Source organism: Hippocampus comes, unplaced genomic scaffold (genome assembly GCF_001891065.2).
Source record: "Hippocampus comes isolate QL1 unplaced genomic scaffold, H_comes_QL1_v1.1 scaffold562, whole genome shotgun sequence".
In the NCBI taxonomy this organism is placed as follows: Eukaryota; Metazoa; Chordata; class Actinopteri; order Syngnathiformes; family Syngnathidae; genus Hippocampus; species Hippocampus comes.
In genome coordinates, this window is record NW_017805537.1 from 51,741 (window position 1) to 75,534 (window position 23,794).

The window sequence follows — 23,794 nt, forward strand, 5'->3', positions numbered from 1 at the left end:
GCCTCTTTTCCCAGATTTTGCCTGGCAAATGGAGAGGCAGATAGGGCAGGTGCCGTCGCTTGGCCCGTCTGATTAAGCCACTGTTCCCACAAGAAGCCAGACACGGCGGAGACATTGTCCAAGCTTGTCCAGGTGGGGGACCTGTCAGCGCAAAACGCCAAGCTTAAGCCAGTGCCGCGCCGCTCCCAGCGAAAAGATTAGGACCCGGGAAGACATATTTGTGGCTTTTTTTTCTCCCCCCTCCTCACTTGCTCTCTTTTCTTCATTTGAATGCTTAATTCCAAACAGTTCCTCCTCGTTCTTGCCGTGTGCCTGCCATCACTTTTCATTAGTGACGGCGCGCACTTCCTTACCGATACCGTACAAAGGCTGTGACGAATACACGGCAAACTCACGTACAATGACTGAAATGCAGACGGTAGTTATTTGGTGTCACACATCCGTACAATACGCATGGTTCAAATTGGGAAATAACTCTACAAAATCTCAGAACAAGTTCATCTTTAAAAGATCCCAAAATGCTCACTTTGCACCAAAATGACTGACTTGGTATCTTTTCAGCCATTGACTCTTGAGACTTTTCTTTGTGGGTCGACTCATGACAGACCTGTCTACCAAATTGTGTGTTGATTGGCAAGTGACACGGCTTTGGGGGGATTAATTTTCCCAAAATATTCTAGGGAGCAAGGGTCGCTGGAACTGACCTTTAAAATGGTTGCCTCAAGCCAAAATGGCTGAACTTCTGTGATTTCTGGCGCGTGGATTCTGGAGATTTTTTTGGGGGTGGATTGACTCATGATAGGTGTGCCTACCAAATTTTATGTTGCTACCAGGGAATGACTTTTAAAACTGTTTCAAACCAAAATGGCTGATTTCCTGTGTCTTTTCAGGCACAGCTTCTTGGAGCTTTTATGTGGGTCTACTCACGATAGACGTGTCTACCGAATTTTATGGTGCCAAGCGGCACAGGCCTTGGGGGGTCTGAATTTTCAACAATAACAACAAAAAAAAAACATTCCAGGGGCAGGGATTCTTGGATCCTTTACAGGCAAGGCTTCTTGGAGCTTTTTTGTGGGTCTACTCATGATAGACGTGTCTACCAAAATTCATGTTGCTAAATTTGGGGTACAAATTTTTAAACGTGCGGTGTTGGAATTAATTATTTTATGGCGATTTGTCAAACTTCACTGCAATGCTCGGCCGGGACACGGTGACAACTAAAAATGTTTTTGCAATTGGGGGGGGGGGGGGGGGGGGGGTGACATATAAAAAAACAACACATTGGATGAAAAATATATAAATGTTTGCCAAAGAAAACAAAATCAAGCTATTTTTAAAAATAACTGAATATAAAATATGGCAAATAAAGTAGTTGATGGAATATATATATCTAAAAAGTGAGCCGAATGAGAGCGTTTGTCAAGTTTTTTTTCCCCCTCATTGGCAACAGTCACAAGTAGCGAGTCCCACCCAACCTCCACATGGCCAATTTCTCACCAGAGTTTGGGCAACTGCTACAAACAGAATGACATCAGGAGCGAAACATTTCATGTAAAACATCTAAATAAATTACGCAACATGCTGGCAGAGCGTAACCCCCCCCGGCACAATAACATTTGGCAAAGGTGGCCTGACGGGTCAATTCCCGCAGTTCCGGCGAATAAGACGAATATGCAGATTTGCGTACGAAGGCGTCGTCTGAGGACGGCGCCCCGAATGCCCATCTGGCCATGACCTGCATGTTTACGGAACCAATTATCTTCCCGCCTGCCAGATGAAAGCGGCGGCGAGAGTCGGGGAGGGAGTCAAAGAGTTCCATCGGGGGAAGAGGCGGAGAGGCATGATGAGCACATTTCTCCCAAATTGGGAACTAATGAAGAAAGATTAAAGCCCCGCGCTGCAAATGGACAAGCAGTGCCACACCGACAATGATTATTGTGACTATTACGCCGGGCGCACGCGTGAAAAAGCCTCTCGTGTCTGTGTCGCGCATTTGACAAGACAAGAGGTGAAGTGCTTTGGATGAGGCCCAAAAGAGGCTTTTAACGCGCACGTTTCATAAGGCCACTAATGGGCGGGGCCAGCCTGGTGGGTCGCGACCTCCGCTTGAATGTAAAGCATGTCAGTGAGTGAGTGAATGACGGACAGCGTGAAAGACTGACAGAGACAATGCGTGCGTGCGTACCATTTGATTTATTTGAACTATAACATAAGATGAACTCAAATAACAACACAAAGCAGTCATGCTCCCCAAAAAAATTACAAGATGCGGTATATACAGCGGACCCCTGCATTTTTGGGTCAGATGTCAGTAAAAGGACTGGACTGTCTCAGAAGTGTTTGTTATTTATTCCTTTGTTGTGTATTCACAAATTTCTTTTTTATTTATTTCGTGATTTCCTCGCTTGATTTTTCTGTTTTGATGCATTATTTTCCATCTTCATAGTTTCATTGAAGTAATCGTTAATTTACGTTTTTCGGAGGCGGTCACGAACACCTCTCGAGTCGAATGGAAGAAGAGAAGGCAATGGAGACGGACAAAGACGTACCTGCATTTGTTGAGACTGTGAAAACTATTAATAAAGTATGCATTTTAAAAAACCAACACCCCAGCTCTCCTTTTTTCGAAGCTGCAACAAAAACGTATTTAATAGAGCAGCGACACAGTTCACTGAACCAACAGCAAGTTATAACATTGACTCGTTAACGTTGAACTCTCTTGCCGCTATTCTATTTCCGTGTTCTATTGCATGTCTCCAGCAAGGAGCCATTTTGAGGTCGACGTATTGCCGTAATGACCGTACACAAGGCGCATCGGATTTTAAGGCGCGCTGTGAGCTTTTAAGAAAATGGAGGACTTTTAGATGCGCCTTTTAGTGCGGAAAAATACGTTATTTGAGACATCTACCTGAACACCATAACCAAGCATTTGTTGTTCTTTACTTCCAGTCACAAGTCACTGTTCGCACCCATCGTTGGTTTTGCAGCGTCAAACACGATCGCGTGTATTTGCGAGTACCATACGGAAAAAGAAACACATACGCGGCTTTGTCCATATCGGGGAATACTTTCCCCGTCTACTTTTCTGTATACAAGAGGTTCCAGAATACGCGTCGTATGGTACAGCCTCCCATCATCTGCACCTAAGCTGAGGGAATACAAACAAGCGCCCGCATGGCGGAATTCCTGTCACAAGTTATTGGGCAGCTAAGAGGGCGGGAAATCCTCGACTGCAATATTCTCACCCGGGTAAATCTCAAACGCTGAATAACACAAGCCAAGCAATTTAAGCGGGAAGGTCAAAGCAAAGTAAAAGCGGGCGGGTGGTGGTGTGGGAGGGGGGTTGCAAGAAAAATAAATACAACAAAATAAATAAATAAATAAAAAGTGCTTTTCTGAGAGAGAGATGAGATATGACGGGGGATGACAAAAAGTAATGAATATACCCGTGCGGCGTACCGCGACTTTGAGGAAACTGTCAGTTTGATAAAAATTATATTTCAGACGGATGATAACTAAAAAAATATATAGATAGATAAAAAAAAAAGGGGGGGTGTGGGGGGGGGCGCACAAAAGCAAGAAAGGACACATGTCTGCCTGATGTTGCCCTTAATCCCGGACGAGGCCTGACAGCCATCAAACGTCAAAAGCTCGAGCAAACAAAAACCATTGCGCCGAGAAAAAGCTTTCTTTCCGAGGGGACATATTGTGGAAACTTGACTTTTTAGCGTTTGGAATGCAAATTCTTGTGTGACTGGAATCACCCGTCCACCCATCAAGTGTGAAATTAAAGGGAGTTGGCTGCGTTCAAACTGCTAGCTAGATTTGCATGTAGCCTCAATCACTAACGTGCAAGAGGGCACACGTTCGGGTGGATATTTGAACCGGTTTCCCCTAAGTAGGCGCTAGGTTTGGGGTTGGGATGTTCGGATTATGGGGAAGGCTGTTAATATTATTGAGTTAGGGTTACTAAGGCGACAAATGAGAGTCAGGAGGGTAGGGTCAGGCATAACATTCAGCTTCATGTTACAAAGGAAACTTTAGAATGTGAGAATCTGAAGAAGAACATTTTCCAAAGTCATTTCCGTGTTATGTGAATATAAATGAAGTTGGGGTGAATGTATGAATCGAAACGTACTCTTTCAACGCATCAATGGACTTTCTTTTGTGCGCACACAATCACCTGAGCGGCCGCAAATGTATTCTGCCTTGCGTGGTGGAAAAACGAAGCGTCCTTGGCCAAAAATACGTGCGTCTCACTGCAAAGTCTCAACCCCTCTTCCTTGAATAAATCACCCGCGTCTATTGAGTGTATTGCGACAACACCGGGCCGCCATTCAGTGCCGGAACCCGTCAAAGACTTCCGAGCCGAAGTTAGCGCCGGTAATTAAGGAGCGTTTGCCAATATTTCGGATCAAAAACGGTGAGAAGAAAAGCGCCATTCTCAATTCTACCTGGCCGGGGGAATAAAGCCACAATGGACATCCAACAATGCGCCCATTCACACGTCTACTCGAGGGACCTTGGAGCGCTCGCAACAAACACGAGACGAGCCACCTGAAAGCGGCTGATTCGCGCCTTGTATTCGCCGCGCAACCCTTTTGTGACAAACAACGGAGTTGCAATTGTAAAAAGTTTTTTTTTTTTTTTTAAATGCAAGAAATAGAAAAAGTTGCCTTTGCAAAATGCTGCAAAAAGTTTGCTGCGTGAGCTTGCCGCTTAGAGAGGTCACCGCCAAGGGCGAGGATATCAAAGATGAACGCGACAGCACGACTTTTAAAAACAGGGGGTTTCTAACTTTTGTGGATGCAGGGCAGCCATTTTTTTCCAAGGACCTCCACAGAATCCGAGCATCAATTAAACATAACGGCAACACTCAATGGCCATTCTCAGCCACAGCCAGTCTCAAGCCCGGATAACAATGAGTGGACGGCATAAGGACGGGGATCAGATGTAAAAAATGTGCGAAGCCTTACATGCCACTGACTTGCTGCGACAACTCAACTCGGGAAAAGCCCAGAGGCACCATGTGTACCTCTAGATTGCCCAGGAATTAAACAGGTGTCGGTTTGAGGAACAATGCTGCATGTTTCGATGTTAATTTCAGTGAGCACGCCATTAATACGGAAAAAAATCATTTCTGTGCCCCCCCCAACTCCCCGCTGCCAGAGGTGAGCGTTGTGCGCCTGAAGCGTCGTACCAAATTGTGCCACAACACACCGGGCAGCGCTGAGCTCCGCTGGCAGAGATGCAACTTCATTAGCAACGAGAAAATGAAGCTGCTCCATGTGAGTTGAAGATGTTCAAGAAGATTCATGAACGTAACATTCACGCCAATTTCCATTCACCCCGTCCGTCCATGGCCTTTTGCAGTATATTTCACCACTAAGACAAAATTGTACGACTAGGTTGAACGATTAAAGATATGCAGTTTGTTTGTCTTTTTGTATACTCTCATTGTATGTGTTGATGCTCCGTGGGTGTGATTGTATCAGTTGTTTGAAGGTTTATAAGTAACTACAGTAAGTACCGTCACATCCATGCTAATTTTAATTAGCAAGGGAGCGATAGAAAGCGAAAGAATAGTATGGATGGTGGGGTGAAATCCAAGAAAAAAGTTACAGCTATTGTCCACCAGAGAGCGCCAAAGAGCTGCTCCAGTCCCCGCAACCCTCGGAAACCCTGCCGTCGATGTGTGTGTGTGTGTGTGTGAAGTCACGGGGGGCATGTGCACTCTCACCTGAGTGACATTCTTCTTCTCTCTGTAGAGCCTCCGACAGCAGATAAGACTTATCGCCGCCCACGCCGGAGATTTGCTCTCAATCCGGCCCGGGCAACCAAAGCTCCGTCTCCGAAACCGAGCGGCGGCCCACAATGCCACAAATGCGGCGGGCTCTCCTCGCATGACAGCCCACCACCAAAGGGCGACGTGTCATCTGCCAAGCCGCCGCTGTCACGTGATGCCACCCCGTGACAAAAGGTCAAGAACGACGCTCACGGCTGACGATTGGCACCACTTTTTCCCCTCTCGAAGCCATCGTGTGGCTGACATTGGGGAAAAAAAGAAGACAAATGAGCAAATATATTACATGTCTTAAATGAATAAATAAGCAGTACATTGGCAATTATATCTGACAAATTTTGTCTCAAAACCTTTTTAAAATGTAACATTTAGGTGGCAATTCGATGTTTCGAGTGTTACATCGCAACCCAAAAGAAGAAATATATTGAAAACAAATGAATGACAAAAATTTGAAATGGAAGAAAAACAGAAAAAAACTTTTTTTTTCAGGAGGGGGTTGGTAGATATAGCTAAACACATTTTTGAATTATATTTTAAATACATATACAGACAGTTGCATAAATATTGGTACATGCACATAACTCATCGTTTTGGCTCATCAAAACCACCATATTTAATTAAAAAAAAAAAAAAAGGCTTTCATGCAGACTGTCAGTTTGAATTCGAGGCTTGTAAAAGTAATTGGGAGTGTTGGTGGCTCAGCTGTTGCATGGCCAGGACAGGTTTGGGACGGTTACTTTTTCTAAATATATTTTTTATAGAAAGTATTAGTTACCCGATACCTGTTAAAAATTGTCACTGGTAGTAACATAATGCAAGTCCCATAAGATTCTCGTGAGATAATTTGATGACTTTTAATTACTTTTGGATGATTTTAAGCTGAAAAATAAAAATATTTATCATTTTGCAATTTGACTAAACGTATTTTTCAAGAACATTTTAAAAATACTTTATCTTGTAATGAAACATGTAATACTTAACTCTTTTTTAAATTGCAGATACTATTTCCCTATTTCCCTCGTTTAGATGCTTGCTGAGCTGAAGTCTCGCCGGCAAGAAGAAACCGCTTGGAAAATCTTCATGTTTCACGTTTTTTGGATAGCAAAGACACACACACATACAACTACATACACATATGTATGTAGTTGTATGCGGACGCACACACCGGTATGAAAATACTCTTTTTTTTTTTTTTTTTTTTTAAAAAAGTCTGTCTGCGATGACGGAAATAACACACGAAAGATGAAAAACAGGCATTTTGATTCACAATGGCCTATTTGAGCATTGGGCTCCATTAGTTTTTCAATGGCAGACTTCTCAAGTGGCTGTTGGAATGACAATAAATTCCCTCGTGCTAATCATTCCCTCTGTGGAATCAAAAAGCCGTTGAAATTGTGTCAGAGAAAGCGGCCGCGCAAAAAAGAAAGAGCTCAGAAATTGCTGAAGTGTGTCGGTGCCATCTAGTGGACATAATAGTCAAATCAATATATTGGCTGACGTCAAAATGTCATGACTTAAATATGTCCTATTTATGATATTTACCTATTTATTAATGCATCAAATAAAAACAGAAAATGTTCGTGAATGTTTCTAGTTAGTTGTCGTATTAAAAATGTCCCATTTTAAGCTTGGAAAGACATTTTGTGACTGCAAAATTAAGCACAGATTTTACGAGTACTTTTTTTGCTTTTTTTTTTCCCTAGAAAAAAATAGATAAAATATTCATGCTACATTAAATATTTAAATGTTAGAATAAAATAGCTATCTGCTAAGTTTCTGCTTTTCTGAAGGATTGTGTATCTTTCCCACTAGAATGTTTCTGTGACAAATCATCTTTTTGTATTTTTTTTAAGCATCTGTCCAACATTTTTGTCCACTATTTTTTGTTTTGTTCCATGTAGTGCTTTTCCTACATCTGCAGTATTTGTATATATTTTCATGGAACGCTGTGATATTTATTTATATGGTTGTCCATCAATGTTGTGTATCATTTTCTAATATTTTGGCAAATATTTGGTATGTTTTCAGATATCAAGTATGTTTTACTATTTGTCTAACCATTTTCCAATTTATATATTGTGCGGTATACCAAATTGTTTCGTGTTGGTCTAACTTTTATTTTTTCATAATATCTTTACCATTACTTATTTTCCAATTTCTGTTTGTTATAATAATCATTTTAGTATGTTTTAATTGTAAAATGATTATAGGTGGACTCAGATGTCATGCGTGCGCATTAATGTCCTCAACATGCACATTAAGACATCGACAGGAAGATATGTAATCAGAAGTTTAAAAAATAAATAAAATCAAAAACTGAAGTGGATCGAAAGTGTACAAGCTCAAGGGAGACCAAAAGCGCACCCTCGAGGGACCCCGGATGACTCTCCAAAGAGTTAGTTAACTGAGACAATTGGGCCGCAATCATCTGTATTATCTTCATCTGACAGCCCCGCGTTTACATTACAAATTACAGGCGACCAAATTGCTTTTCTTGCCACCAGCCGTTGCGGGCAAATTATCTTAATTGTGTCGTGATAACGTCTGACAGCGAGAGCTCAAAAATTAGAAAACGCACATGCGCGCGCGCGAGCGCACACACGACTGGTGTGTCGATGGGACTATAGGGGCTCTTTGGCACCCTCTTGTGGCAAAAGCTGTACCTGTGCATTCGTTATCCGTCCATTACTGTATATCGATCGATCGATCGATAGAGAGATAGACAGAGGGATAGAGACGGAGGAAGAGGAAAAATACCATATTATTACGAAAGCAAGTAATATGGTTCAAGATTTATCTTAAATTCAATCAACGCTAAACTTCTACAATACAGTTCACAATCAATATTTATTTAAGAGGGTGACGAAACATAACAACTATAAATAAAACGCATTGTACTCACCCGAGACGCTTTTTTCAGACAAAATGTCTTCTTCGTTTGCTAGCGGTGAAAGCTAGTTCAAGCTAGCTCGTCGTTGTTGGGCTGGGAGTGGCGAATCAAACTTTCGAGAAGTTGAAATACGCCAGTTAGTTATTTCGTCCGACCAATCGTGACAATGTCCGGTTTTCTTTAAAAGTTCAGCTTGAAATTGAACTTTTAAAAACGTCCAACACATTCGTCCCCTCCTGAGCAGTTACCTGCGCTTAATTGTGAATCACATTGCAACTCGGTCAACCAATCAGAGGATGGGGAAAAATCCTGACGTCACTCTCTGGCCATACGAAAGCGCGGAATTTGAATCTAAAAGTCTGATTGGTTAAAATAATTAATAAGTATATATTTACATGGCAACATAAGGAAGCCGAAATCTGACAATAGATAACAACAACAATAATAATAATAATAATAATAATAAGCAATAAATCACGAGAAGCTGTGCAGCCTAGACGCACACTATGAAATTAAATTAGTTGTCCCTTGGAAGTAAATGAATAGAATTCATAAATGTAGTCTCTCTCTCGCAATTCTAACGTATCATGCAATGCGGCATTAGCAGGCAAACAAATTAGCATTTATGTTACGGCACTTGTAAACCTTCAAACGACTGATATTTTAACACACACAAAACAGCAACACACAATCAGAGCATGCAAGGCAAGTAAACAGTATACTGTACTGTATATTGAAACGAACAAACCATGTTAATTCATCGTTCTCGCTACTTAGCTTCATGCTAACATATCATGTGAAAGGTCATAGACGAGGCTTACAGAAATTAGCATTAACGTTACGGTAACGATATATTTTTACAACTGCTAGTTTTTCAATATTAATGCGATGTAAATAAATGACACAGCGGCTTGGAATTGTGATGTCATATTTTAATGAACATGTCCAATGTAACATTTCAATGGCCACAGTGACGTAACGTTGTATACTACAGCAGTGCCTTTCAGTGTAAAGTAAGAATATACTGTATCTATGTATTTAAAAAAGAAAAAAAAAAGCTAAAGAAACTCTTTGGTTCTGTTATTGTAATACTTATTTCCCTTTTTTACATACACTACATATTCATTCCAGTGGATGTGCCAGCTTTGGTTATGCATGTAAACTGTCTCCTCAATAATTATCAAGAATTGCATATAAAAGAGCGCTACATCATTTTAGAAAAAAAACAAACATATTTTGCTGGGAAAATGCCAAGTAATGCTGAAGGGGGTGTGTCTTGTGCATGAGAAATTTTGTTTTTGTTTTATGTCAGTCCTATTTCCTCCAGAACGCTGCGCGGTGTCTCTCCGTCCTGCAAAAACAAACACTATACAGTATGTAGAGGACAAACATGCAAACTTAGCTGACGTCATGATTATGTGACGCACACACACGGGTTACACTTTTTGCATGAGCATGCAACACACTTTCAAAACCTTTGTAATTAGAAATATTTATATTTAATAGTATAGTCTAAAACCAGTTATAAAATATATTATCTGTTGAAAGTAAATTACAAAACTGTCTAACATTTTACAATTGACACATTTCGGTCAATGCCATTTAAATGAAAATAGGTAAAACACAAAATATGTTAATATTAGAGATGCACCTGTTTACTAGGACCAAAAATGTTTAAAACATTGGCAAAATATTATCAATATACTATTAATAAAAATTGTGACTATATCTGCCCAAAGAATTTTTGGGGCCAATGTAATATAAATGAAAACAGTTCTCTTAACCAAAATATATTCATAAATTTTAGAGTTGAACCTGTAATAAAAAATGTACAGTTCTGTACAGTAAAATATTAAATGTTAGCTATAAGGTATTAACACAGATTAAAGATGGACCCATTATAATGAAAACGTTTTTTTCCCTGCATAGCAAAATATGATACGTACCTTTTGGGTCAATAAAATATAAACATTTATAAATTTTTTTTGTTAAAGTACATAATTCTTTTCACTCGATGCTGTACGGCAGCAGAACATAGCGGTAAAGTAGCAGCACTTACTTTTACATCCTAACAGCAGCGTTGGCACAAAGTCAGGACAACAACACATTCGATCAGAGTCACAAAAATGTGTTAAACTCAAAGCCAACAAAAGCAACAAAGAAGAAAATCTGAGTCAATTAAAAAAAAAAAACACCAGCGCAGAACAAGAACTAAAATAAACATTTATTATTCATTGACCTACATATCAAATTCTTGCACTATAAGTGTGTTGATTTGTCAGACTGCAAATACAGCTCGTGTGTCTATCAGCTCAAGCTTTGTTTTAGTATTACTCATGTGAAAGGCCAAGGAGGCCTTTGATTAATCATCGGTGCAAAAACAGCAAATACTCTTGTCATGTTAAAACCACACTAAAAAGACGAATGGAAAGTGATCCTTCTCGCGTCATGCTGGCTCGTGAAGTATGTGCTTATCAATACAAACCATTTAAAAATTACAAACAGACAAGATACACGAACAGGTAACACATGCATGTATGACATACAAGAAAAAGACGAAATACTTCATGTCCAGAAATTGAAATAAAAAAATTAAAAAAAAATTAGCAAAGCGGACAAAACAACAAGTAAATTCAGGTACTAGCTTAGTCACGGCCCAAGCTCAAAAGTCAAGGTACTACGGTCCAAGTAGATTGAGTTGCGAGCTTGGTCACGTGACGAATTAAACTCGTGAGTGAAGGTCCCACTGGATGGACAACAATTGTAACAGTTGTGCGTCTATCGTGTGTACAGTTGGTGTAGCTACGACAACGGCACAAGGACAGGGTGCAGAGCGAAAGGTTCTGGGCATGCATGGCGCAGGCACGGTGGGCAGCGGCGGCAGCAGCGGCGAATCAGTACACAGGCACATTAAAGAACTCATGACGGGGCTGAGGAAGAGAGAGAAGGCTTTTAGAACATGAGGACACGCAGCCATGAGGCCTCACTTTCTCTTTCGAACGACACCATGGCCTTCGCTTTTACAGATGCCACCTCTGCTCTGTAGGCGTCGTGTAAAGAGGCGCTTTGCAGTCAACAAAGACAGTTGTACCTTGCTGTGCGAGTGGTGAAAATGTGGTCAAAGTGGTGAAAAATTTTTTTTGGAGTGCTGGAACAGACTTTTCCATTCATTTGAACCCTTTCAGGGACAGCGGTCACAACAGTGGACAGCTTATCATCTTATCAGGTTACAGGATGCATGAAAGGGTTAAAGGGGTTCGTCGATTTGGGAGCCAATTGATTTAAGTTACAAGCATCGTCACAAAACAAATTCGACTCTTAGTCAAGGTACCACCGTATGTAGTAAACATGACTGAAACAAAGACAATGAACGCACAGTGGGACACACAACACTCTAAAATGTGCTCATCTAGACACAAAGTTGGAAAGGTGGAGGACCAAAAACTTGGAACAGGAACCAGAGCCAGGGTAGTGGACAAGGAAAGGCCTCAAAACCAGACCAAGGTGCTCTTAGTCTGTTTTTAGACCAGACCAGAAGCACTGGACCAGAACATCAGACCAGGAGAACTAGATCCAAATTCAGACAAGGAATACTAAGTCATGATACAAAACAGGAGTCCTGGTCCAGAACTCTGCCCAGGAAAACTTAAATAGGATCCAGACCTGGGCCATTTGACTGGTACAGTGTTCATGTCTGGAATCAGACAATGAGCACTAGACATGGAACCTGACCAGGAATGCTTGACCCAAAACCACATCAGGAGTGCCACACACAGAAGCACACCGTGAGTGTTGGACCAGCAGCGCTGATCTGACCAAATACCAGACAAAGGATACTTGACCCAAATTCAGACAAGAATCAGTCGTCTTGATCTGAAGCACAAGACCTGGAATCAGACCAGGTGTACCGTACCCAGACAAAGACCAGAAGCACTAGAAATGAACCAGACAGGGAGCACTGGGAATTGAAGCATTACTCAAACACCTGACCCAGACCAATACTTGGAACACTGAACCAAAAATCAGCCCACTCACACTAGAGTAGCAACCAGACCCAAAGCACTGGCTCAATAAAACAGATCACGACAAGAACCAGATCGCACCAGACATTAGGTAGAATGGAAAAAAACTAGACCGGAAAAGGAACCACATGAGAGGAGTGAACAAGGAACTAGACAGCACTACACAGGAAGTAAACTGGAATCGCTAGACGGGAGAAACTAGACTGGAACAGGAACCACATGAGGAGCACTGAACCAAGAACCAGACAGCAGTAGACATGAAACCGGACAGACGAGATGTGATAAGAAGACTTGCTACGAAAGGACTGTACTAGTACTAGCATTGGTGACCCAGACGGTAAATCCACAGACAGTATTCACCTCAGCGTGTCAAGTTCTGAAATAGTCCAGAAGTCTCTGAGGTCACATTAGGGACTGTCATACCTGGGAGTCAAACAAGTTGATCATAAAAAATAAGCAAGACGATGCATCCAACTCACTCCCGGTGGTCTCTGCAGGGAACCCTTCGTGGGGGTCATTATTCCAAACAGAGATCTGCTTGCCGGCACCAAACTAATGACCGCGCGGCTGACAAATGTTCCATTGAGGGCTTATTATGAAAAATAGCTTGGTCTAAATCCGCCGAGGTATGTTAGCGGTGTAATTACAAGCACGGTGCGAACCATTAATGCTCACCTCAACTCAAGCTTGTGCAGAAAACATTTGGGGTATTAAGAACATGAGGAAGCAGCTTTCAGTGTGATGCAGTCAAACGAAGCTTTGTAAAACACTTTATTGATTCTTATTTTTTGAGTAGGAAGTGACGTTCGTAAGTAGAGGTACCACTGGATGCCAAACTCTTAAAATGTATTTATGTATTTATTTTTTGGGGTGAGTAGCGAAGTTTTCGACCAACTCATGCCCATCAAGCATGCAGGTGCACAGCGTCGTTTTCACACCATCCATCCGTGCAGTATTTACCCACGTGAGGCGGCCCGTTACAACAGCTCGTCTCTGGGCAAACCTCCCCAGTCTGCACTCTGGTTCTACGAATAGACAAGCCAGCCAATCAGAGAGCTCCACAGGGTCCGAGCGCACCCGGGCTCCTCGGAGGAGACTTTAAGCGACTGTAATTACGCAACGTGAATATAAGTTAGCCGCTCGCTGGAGCAAGAGTTTATATTTAGAAGCAAATGTGTGCATGTTTTATGTGCCAAGCGTAAAACATTGCTTGACACCTGACCAGTCCCTATGATTGACTTTTAACTTTATTGCACCTTATTTTAGGACTTACTGTATCTCAGATGTCCCTAGGCCGTTGGCTGGGACCTTCAAAACAATATGTGTACTTTGGTTGGCATTTTTTTTTTAGAGTTGTCTATATCCAACGGTATTGCACAATCATGATGCAAATATAAGTTGTCCAGATCGTATTTCCACACTGTATCTCTCCTGCACCCCCCGACCAAGAAGACTTGTGCGATGGTGTCACAGAGTCATTGGGGTTCATTTGTTGGCCAGTTGAAAGCTACACTACCATGACTACGACTGCGTGAGCTAGTCATCTAACACTAGCAGGACGAAACGACGCGTACCTGCAAACATGCGCGTCTGAGAGTCTATGTTCTGCAAATCACAAAAGGCAAAAGAATACACACAAGCAAAGAGAAAGGACACATGATTAAGAACAAAAAAAAAAAAAAAATCACAAGAATGTCAAGAAGGTGGAAGAAAGGAAGGAACGCGAGCATGCAGAGTGAAGATCTTTAAAATGCAGCAGTACCTTGATTTAGCCCAAATAATCTGTTTCAGCTCCCCCAAATCACCACAAGTTGTTGTTTTTAGTGAAAAAAAAAACGGATTTGTGTAAAAACATAAAAACCCGTTCCTTTGCAGCTCGTAACTGGGGAAACTCGTAAATCAAGGTACTACTATACACGCCCAAGTGACAAAAGAGGCGGCATGAGGTTTGAAACGATCGATTTTTCTTTGCGTTGGTTAAAACTTAAAATACTTGTACTTGTATCTCTAGGTCTTGTGCTCCAGGGCTCCCTCTACTGTACTGGAGTGACATTTCACATCGGTAATAATGGAGAGTCGTAAAGGGGTCACCCGACTGCAAAGGGTTGGAAAACGTCCCCTCCGGGGGAACTTAAGATGGGAGACCATGAGATAAGAAAAGTAATTGCACTGATCGAATCTGCTTTATTCCGAAAAGGTTGCCACCTTTGAAAATTCCTGGCATTTTTAACTCCTAACTGATGTCAAAACAACACGTGGGCGTGTGCTCCTCACCTCTTGCAGCAGGTCGCCCTGCTCGATGGCCTTGAGCACGTTCTTCTTGGATGTCTCTTGAGCTTCGCCACCCAGCAGGAACTCGTCCAGGATGAAGTAGGCCTTCTCAAAGTTGAAGATGATGTCCAGCTCGCACACCTTAATGGTGGGGATGGGGGTGGGTGAGGAGGTGTGGAAAAGTTACGTGGAGATTACGTGTGGAAACGGTCGCTGCACTAATCCACCGGCCGTCCCACTCACACTGCCAAAGTATTTGTCCAGCAGCTCCACGTATCTGTGGATGATCTCCAGCGTGATCAGCTCGTTGTCCTGCTCCTCGATGGCGCAGCAGAAGTACAAGCTGGCGTATCTGCCGAGAGACAACGAACACGGTCATCGCACTGCTTTTGGGTTTACGCTTTCGAAATGATTTTTTTTTTTCCCCAGCCATGTGGCATGATCTTTCCAAACCCCTTTTTTTCCAAAAGTCTTCGAGCCACGAGTGATGCAATTCTGAATACAATGAGGTGTCTACGCAATCGGCAGAAATGAATCTGTACGCAACTTACCTTCACGGCTGACCACTTCCTTCTGCACAGTGATTCACTTTCAACACAACAGGCTTGTCAAATATTTCCAAGCTAACTACTTCCACTTGTTATTGCCTCGACAGACTTTCAATCTTGAGGCAACGTAATGCTGTGCGGTCCCTGCAAAGTGAGCCACGTAGCGCTTCTCAGACAAGTCAAGTTAAAGGAATTTTTTTTCGTAATATTTAAATTTGGTGACAAATGAGCAACAATAACTTTTGATGTGCGACGGACCAATAGTATCGATTTGTGAATAAATAAATAGGCCATACTTGGAGAAACAAGGTTTGTCATTTAGACAACTGTACACGATGATAACATTTTTTTTTTTGGGGTGGGGTGCATGTGCGGATGAGTTCTGAGTGAAAGTAAAAGTCCATTAAACAACAGCTCCACCATCACCACCACGGAAAAAAAAAACGCTCACCCGTCACTTTGTCCTCTCAGTTGTAATCAAGAGAGTCAAAGGCATGGTGCTGAAGCAGCGCTTCTGCCTTATGAGAGGACTTGCAGGTGATCTGCTGGCCTGCACGTTCTAAAGTTAAGCCTCTTCCTGCCGCCCAGCAGGGGACTCATTTATCCAGGATAATCCCTCACGCGCTCTTAAAGCTTGTGACCACTGGGTGATGAAAACAGGAAGCCGAGAACGGATATTACGCTTTGCTTCATAAAAGGGATACAGGACAACAGTGAAGGGACTTCCCCGTTCCCGACTGCACCACGTTTTGCACTGAAAAGCAACAAATGGACATTTCCCATTCCCTTTAAAAGCCCCTTCCAACACAGAATGGTTGCACAAAGTTGACCAGACAATTTTTCGTTTTTGGAGGTACAAAGGCCCACTTTTACGTTGTGTGTAGAAACGGACATTTTGCGACTTTTTACGCATATTGATGTTCCGTACAAACAACAGCGACAGAAAGTGGTGACAAAAAAAGTCGATGATGATACAGAAGTCTTTATCTACCAAGATAGTTGAGATAGTTGTTGAGTTGATGTATCCCGGCTGATTCGGGGCTTAGGCGGGACACACGGTGGCTAGCCAAATCCAGTTTTATAAAACTGTTTAAACCGTCACAGAGACACGCGCTCACCTCTTGTAGACAATCTTGAGGTCTCTCCACTCCAGGAAGCTGCACATTTTGGCCTTGCGGGCCAGGATGGTCTGCACGAGCTCCCTAGTGATCTTCTTCTTCTCCTTGTCCGACAGGGGCACGTACCACTTCTGCAGCCGTAGCTTGCCCTGTCTGCTGAACAGAAGCATGAACTGCATCTGAAACAAAAAGATCGCATCCGAAGCATCAGACCGCAAGAGGAGAGTGACAGCAAGAGGAAATGGTGGTATGAGATGGTCGCCAAAGTGTTTCAAATCACTCCAGTCAACACTTGCTTGTGTAATGTCACATAGTAGTCGGACCAGCGACCAATATGAAACTTTTTCCCCCCCATTAATTAGCTACAGCAAATTCAACTTCCTCCGCTACTGCCACTTGTTCGTAAACCGCTAATCCAAATATTCAAAGTAGCATTCGGGGACAACACGAGCTAACGGGAAGTGCACGGCAGTAGAGTACCGTTAACGCAGTTATTCCGCAGGTGCTCGTCACAAAAACAACACAACGCGTCCTTTGAAACGTCTACAAAAAACACACTTTGTCAATGAATTACCGTTAATTTGGACACAGTTCCGAAGAAGAGGAATAAACGAGCCACCCATCAGCAGCAACAGCACTCAGTGAGAAGCTGCCGATCCCAGTCGCAGTCAAGCTTGTGATTGGTCAGAGGCGCCGGTAGCTCGACGCTCATTGGTTTAAGGGTTTTCCTTCCGCCTCTTGCGCCTGCTGTGATACGCCTTCCTGGCCCTGTATGGCTGAAACAAACGTCGATCAAAATACACAGCAGCTGATTGGACGATGAAAAGAAAACCGTCTGCTGAGAGCTCAAATTGAAACAATAATAAAAATGTCTACTCAGATAAACTGAACATTTTTTGTTCAAAATAAAACCAGATGTATATAATTAAAGTATTTTTTTACTTGTACAGTACAGTGTAATAAATTAAAAATAACATGCTATTTTTTTATACAATATGAACAATTTTAAAATTTACAAGAAATCTATTTTTAACTGTGTGGAATGATAATTAAATACAAATATTTTATATATTGTATTTTTTTACTGCGCAGTAATTAATAAAATAAAATAAATATAATAACTACAAAAAGAAAATAAGGAATATATCAAACGTTGTTTAATAGTAATTCTACAATCATTTCACAATTACATTACATTAAAATAAAATTATTAAACGCCAATTAAAAAAAATTGTTTGATTTGACCAATATAAAAAACATAAATGAGCATCAACACACCACAGGTGACACAATATATGTGAAATGTCTGCACATTTTCAAGAAAATAACACAACTATTGCAGAGTGACAAAGTAGAGAAAGCAGCATCTCACCCGTTGAGTGAGTGAGCCAATAATGCGTATTAGATGAAGCCCTCACACTTTGCTGCATTGGATTAGTGTAATCTCAATCCCAATCCCAATCCGGTGCACGGCTCGCATCCCATTTCCAGCAAGGCCGAGCAGCAAGATGGAGGCCAGCGTTCGTTGGACCGCGCTCCTTTTCCTCCTCATCCTTTTGCAGGGTAAGTCCGCAAACTTCATCAATATCATTATCAGCATGATAAATTGTCATTTTTATTAAGGCACAAAACACAGTGGAACCTCTGAAAGCGACGACACAAACTATTCGGTTCCTCGTTTTGGGTGGACACGTCTGGCATAACTGAGCATGTGAAAAAGTCGCAAGGAATGATACCCGAAACTGAACAGGAGGTCAGCCATTTTGGTTTGAAGCAGTTTTGAGGAAGATCCAGGACTAAATTTAATATTTTTTGAAGAAGCTCCCAACACCTCAAAATGTCCATCATAAAAGGGCGCATGAAAAAAATCTCAGGACCCGAGACTGAAATCGAACAGGATGAGTAGCTTCTACTTCATCTTCGGGGTTAAAAGCCTGAGATCGTCTTCAAAGGCCAAATTGATCCATTTGTGTGTTCGTTGGATTTTGGCGGTTCCACTGTAGACTGAACCATGTTTAACTATTGTCTATAAAACCGTTAGAGATGTCTTTTTACGTTCCATGCTTCCATGGATGTGGTACAGCCCTGACTGCTGTTCACTCTCAGGAGGTAAAAAAATGAACCAAATGTCTTTGAGTCTTTTAGACTTTTCCACCACCACCACGTCACGCGTACTTCTGGGTGGCAAAAAAAACCTTCAGTCAATCACTTTTGCACCACCCGCAAGTACCCTGGCGCCTGCTGTCTTCCAAAACTATAAAAGTTGAATCCCAACCCTTTTCCGTTTTTGGTCGGCGCAGGAAGAGGAAATCCTGCAGGTGGAGGAGGAGCTGCAGGAGGAGGATCAGCAGATTCAGGAGACGTGGACCGCCAGGAACGTGCAAGCGTGTACGTGCGACTGCGAGGCCGTCGCGCCCACCGGCCTCCGGGACACTGCCACGCCCACCTCGCCGCCTGAGCCGTCTCAAGGCCAACCGCTGACTTGCATGCCGGGTGAGGTGACGTCACACGATTTTTAGCTTCCATGCTAATGGTCATGTCATCTTGTGATGCCTGAAGAGGAGAAACACATTTGTAAAAATAACACCCCCGCGTATGGACTGACAAAAATGTGACATTTAACAAATTATGTATGTTGAATGTTAAACCAGTGTGACATCATACACAGTTTGAACATTAAAACCACTTCAGGAGGCTTGCACCTGTGTAAAAAAAAAATCAAGATGACATTGTTGTAAAAATAAACCAAATTTTATTTACCGATGAGAAGAAGTCAAGCGTTTTTGTGCTGGTCTCATCCACGCAGAGTGTCCGTACCACAGACCTCTGGGCTTCGAGTCCGGTTCGGTGACGTCGGACCAGATCAGCTGCTCCCATCAGGACCAGTACAGCAGCTGGTACACCTCCTGGGTCCCCAACAAGGCCCGACTCAACAACCAGGGCTTCGGGTACGGCCCCTCAACACCCGCCTCGCGGGATACACCTTGCAATGGGTTACCTGGCAACAAATTGACACCTTCGGACAATTTGAGTGTTTCACAATTTAGAGCTCTTCATGAACCAAAGCTATATTTTTTGTGGGGTACACCCGGAACTGGTTGTCGGCCAATCAAACGACAAATGAACAACCTCACTTGTCTGTTCATGCCTGCGTGCGCTTCAGGTGCGCGTGGCTGTCCAAGTACAACGACCAGCACCAGTGGCTGCAAATCGACCTGCAGGAAGTGGGCGTGGTGTCGGGCATCCTGACGCAAGGTCGCTGCGACTCGGACGAGTGGATCACCAAGTATAGCGTCCAGTACCGCACGGTGGAAACGCTCAACTGGGTCTACTACAAAGACCAGACGGGAAACAACAGAGTACGTACGCACACAGAAACTAGATAGGGCAGAATAGATCATGACATTGGAGTGGGGCCTGACCGAGTCCAATGCGACTTCCAATATTTCGATGATAACCCGGCAAGGCAGGGCATCAACGCCTTTCTTTACTCACTATTAGCCTCTCACACCATACTAGCACGGCAAACGAAATATGAAAATACCCAGGTTATCTTAGCACTAAGCTAGGTGCTGGTGCAACACAAGCGGATGGATTAAAAATTGGTCCAAAAGAACATTCTGGGTTCCGCCGTTGGTCAGTACTGTATACGGCAAGGGATCCTGGAGATTAAAGTAAGTCATTTTAAACTAAAAAGGAAAATATTTCCATAGGTTTATGCTGCTGTGTAATATATATATCGGGCCCTAATTATGATTACTTACAATCGATAATGTGTTGTCCGCCTTCCTCTCAGGTCTTCTACGGAAATTCGGACCGCTCTTCCACGGTGCAGAACCTTCTGCGCCCTCCCATCGTGGCGCGCTACATCCGCCTGCTGCCTCTGGGCTGGCACACCCGCATCGCCGTACGCATGGAGCTGCTCATGTGCATGGGCAAGTGCGTCTGAGGGAGCGGCCTGGGCAATATGCTCCCGAAACTCGATGCTTGCTCTTCTCAAGGGAGGAAATTCATGAAAAAAAAAAAATCATGCACTTTAACATACAGCTAAATAGCATTCAGATCATAAGAATGTTGAAATAGTGAATTTTTATGGCAAAATGTGACTTGTCCATGCCACGTTTGTGGGAAAACATTCAGTATACCAAAATAAACTGACAAATAATTATTGAACTTTTTGTGTCGTCATCTCTTTTGATTCAAGACATCAGAGTAGGATTAGTCCCAGAAGCTTGTGACACACTTTTTTTTTCCTAGAAAAAGAGATAAATATTATTGGAAAAAAAATATTATTGGAAAAAAAACAAATAACGTAATGATTTTCAAATGATTCATATTCATGATAATGTGGCCCAAGTATTCCCCCCAAAAATTACAATGTGCACACGTGTCAAATGTAACCAGTTTGCAATTTATTTGAGCTTTACTGTTCCATTTGTAAACATGAATATTCCACATTTGTTTGTTGCAGGGGGAGGAAAAAACATGACGGACTAGCCTACAAATGTGTAACAAAATCCCAAATGTAACACTGTGTTTGCTTTGACCCGCCTGTAAACAAATGTGTGTGTGTGCGTGTGAAGAAAGAGCAGATGACAAAATCTCCCACTTTAGTAGTATTAATATAATACACATTCTTTCTCCAACACATCTTGTCGCCGAGTAGAATTTACAGAGAGGACACCTTCGTGGCAACTTTGAGAGTTCCTGCTAAGCTATTTTACAAACAATATTGTACTTTTTGAAAATAATAATAATACTAAAGAGCACAGTAACTGTACAGTAATGTGTTAAAAATTAGGACAAATCCAAAGTTGTTGAAACAGATTGTCAACTCAGCTGATGTTTGTGTGGGTGTCTTACATTTCAATGATGTCACGTGACGTTACCGTGCCGACGCGATTTGCCATAAAAGAAATACCACGTCTGTCACGACTAAATATAATTCTCCTACTCAATTCAAACTAAAAATACACTTGAGTTTTATGTCTATATATATTTTTAAACCCAAATTGTCATCATTATATAATGTTTATCAAACATTGGAAGCCTTTAAAAAAACATGAAGTAAGACACAAGAAGGCTTTTGGCCTCCCGTTTGCAAGCGGTGCACTGTGCGCGTGCTCTTTACGTGAACATTCCGTCTGATCCACTCTCCAACGCTCATTTTAAATGCATGTTTCGGTGTGTGTGTCCTCAGTATCTCACAAAAATGAGTGCGCCCCTCACATTTTTTGTAAAAATTTTATTTTATCATTTCATGAGACAACATCTACAAAATGTCACCAAATTTAACACGCCTGCTCCTCATTCCGTCAATTCCAGACTACTTTGGAACACTAAAGAGTCAAATGATACCAGGGGTTGGGAAAATTGCGAATTGGGCCCAATGTGGACATTCTCACTTCGGGGTGTTCTCACTTTTGTTGCCAGCAGTTTAGATATCCTGGCTGTGTGTTGACTAATACTGTATTGAGGTCCCATGAAGACAAAGACAATCCATTTTTTTTACAAAAACTACAAAAATAGGAGAGGCGGATTCATTTTTGTAAGATGCTCTGCTATGTATTGTACTGTATGTGTACGTGTATGAACGTGTGTGTACGTACATGTACGCATGTGTATGTGTATAGAAAGTGTATGTACTCGGTCTACGTATGGATAAAGTGTATATGTGCGGTGGTAGGTGTCAGGAAGTGTTGGGGAGTCCACCCGAGGGGCGTGAGTGAGTTCAGTACTTCCTTTGCGACCTTGGTTCACAGCGCCGTCTCTTTCAGATCGTTGAGGTTGCCCATGCGGGACCTGGAGGGGCGCCCGAAGCCATGCCCGTTCTGGCCCCCTTTGACGGCCATCTGCTCGGGGTACGGGTTGCCGGCGTGCCAGCCGGGTTCCAGCTGCGGGTAGGCCGACTGCCTGCTCTTTACCTGCGGGGTGTTGACCCCCGAGTGGGCGCGCCCGTCGGAGAAGGCCCCCTGGGGTGCGGAGGCGGGGCTGGGCAGCGGTTGGTAGCGCATGTCGGACGCCGCTGTCTGATTGGATGAGGATGAGGAGAGGTGCAGGAGTTTGCGCAGCGACTTGAGCGGTTGGCTCTGGGAGGACAAAAATAATCGGTGTGACAGGGGATCTTTCAGAATATGCGGCTGGAAACAACAGTGGCGGGTTGTGCGTTCAGAGGGGACCATCTCTTCACATCCACCTCTTAAACACTTCATCACTGTGAAATGAATGCCCCCCCACCGGTGAGTGTGAATCGGCCATCTTGTCGGCCCACTCCTTGTCACGCTCGCGTTCCCGCTCTCGGCTCTTGTCGCGGGTGCGGTGGCGACCGCTCGGGTGGGAGCGCGACGTCTTCTGCAGGACCGCCTCCTCGCTGGGGACCTGCCAAAGACAAATACATACAGAATTCTTTTGTCACCAACCTCAGGAAATCACATCAACTTTCCCTGTTGAAATGATTTCAACTGCCATTCATTGCCTCCAGGCCCCCCCCCCGCCCCTCTACCCCCCAAAAATTATGGGGTTGCATTTTCAAAAAAGAAAAATAGGACAGCATTGTATAAAAAGACAAGACAGCGTTGATAAGCTAGTTTTATCAAATCTCTTGACATGAATGTATTTCCAATGAGAACATGACAAGCATCAACAGCATCACTCTCGCAGCTTCTCGCTCTGAGAAGTGTGTGTGTGTGTGTGTGTGTGTGTGTGTGTCACAGTGGCAGAAAATGAGAAGCTAAAAATACACCGGGCTGCTTCCTGGAGGCCAGATTGCGTTTATTTGCCCACTCATCCTAACTTGACAACAAAGCAGCAGCCCCAAAAGAAAAACGAGCCCCCCAAAGTCCTTTCCACGGAGCTGCTCATGAACTGTTTGACGTCACGTTTGAAATTCCCGTGGCGATGACATGTTTCACTCCTCGCCTCCATCAACCTTTCTGGCCGGGTGTCAACTACTCGGGCTAGGGCTTGGTCATGATCTCCTACGAAAAGCTGGGTTCGCGGTTTACTTTTCAAATATTTGTTTTGTGGCATTTTTGTTTGGTGGTGTGCCGGACTTTGATTTTGCTGATCTAAGATTTTTTTTTTTTTTTTTTTTAAACAACACCCTATCAGATTGTACTTTCGAAAATAAAAACATACTGTAA

General features: G+C 42.9%; 3 protein-coding genes and 1 long non-coding RNA gene across 15 annotated transcripts in view; 2 read left to right on the forward strand and 2 right to left on the reverse strand.

The window, feature by feature from the left end:
- Window positions 1-9,604: 9,604 nt before the first annotated feature.
- Window positions 9,605-17,349, reverse strand: LOC109520837 (AP-1 complex subunit sigma-2-like). 7 transcript variants are annotated; one of them, XM_019878351.1, is made up of 8 exons: window positions 17,227-17,349; window positions 16,653-16,831; window positions 15,230-15,338; window positions 14,990-15,127; window positions 14,290-14,320; window positions 13,076-13,138; window positions 10,753-10,761; window positions 9,605-10,044 (listed from the first exon to the last, which is right to left on the reverse strand). In XM_019878351.1, exons 2-6 carry the CDS (start codon window positions 16,829-16,831, stop codon window positions 13,077-13,079), a joined length of 519 nt encoding a protein of 172 aa, XP_019733910.1. In that variant the 5' UTR covers window positions 17,227-17,349; the 3' UTR covers window positions 9,605-10,044; window positions 10,753-10,761; window position 13,076. The 7 variants fall into 7 exon arrangements, with proteins under 7 accessions (XP_019733910.1, XP_019733913.1, XP_019733914.1 ...); XM_019878353.1 differs by lacking the exons at window positions 9,605-10,044; window positions 10,753-10,761 and adding an exon at window positions 10,894-11,623; XM_019878354.1 differs by lacking the exons at window positions 13,076-13,138; window positions 14,290-14,320 and having other exon boundaries at window positions 17,227-17,348.
- LOC109520838 (uncharacterized) lies at window positions 16,768-18,846 on the forward strand. The gene is made up of 2 exons (XR_002169242.1): window positions 16,768-16,899; window positions 18,144-18,846. It is a non-coding gene; the product is annotated as an uncharacterized LOC109520838 (long non-coding RNA).
- Window positions 18,847-18,925: 79 nt separating this feature from the next.
- Window positions 18,926-20,914, forward strand: LOC109520823 (retinoschisin-like; the record flags this gene model as incomplete). Its single annotated transcript, XM_019878324.1, has 4 exons — window positions 18,926-19,145; window positions 19,459-19,600; window positions 19,816-20,011; window positions 20,449-20,914. Coding segments are annotated over 4 exons (711 nt in total), but the record flags the coding sequence as incomplete, so codon positions are not given.
- Window positions 20,915-20,947: 33 nt separating this feature from the next.
- LOC109520833 (cyclin-dependent kinase-like 5) overlaps window positions 20,948-23,794 on the reverse strand; it is a 29,705-nt gene continuing 26,858 nt past the window's right edge. For 5 of the 6 annotated variants that reach the window (XM_019878345.1, XM_019878347.1, XM_019878346.1 and 2 more), the window contains 3 exons: window positions 22,890-23,030; window positions 22,227-22,741; window positions 20,948-22,169 (listed from right to left, as the gene is read on the reverse strand). In XM_019878345.1, coding sequence (XP_019733904.1) covers window positions 22,409-22,741; window positions 22,890-23,030 — 474 coding nt within the window. In that variant the 3' untranslated portion in view covers window positions 20,948-22,169; window positions 22,227-22,408. The remainder of the gene's footprint in view (window positions 22,170-22,226; window positions 22,742-22,889; window positions 23,031-23,794) is intronic. The other variant, XM_019878344.1, reaches the window with a different exon arrangement.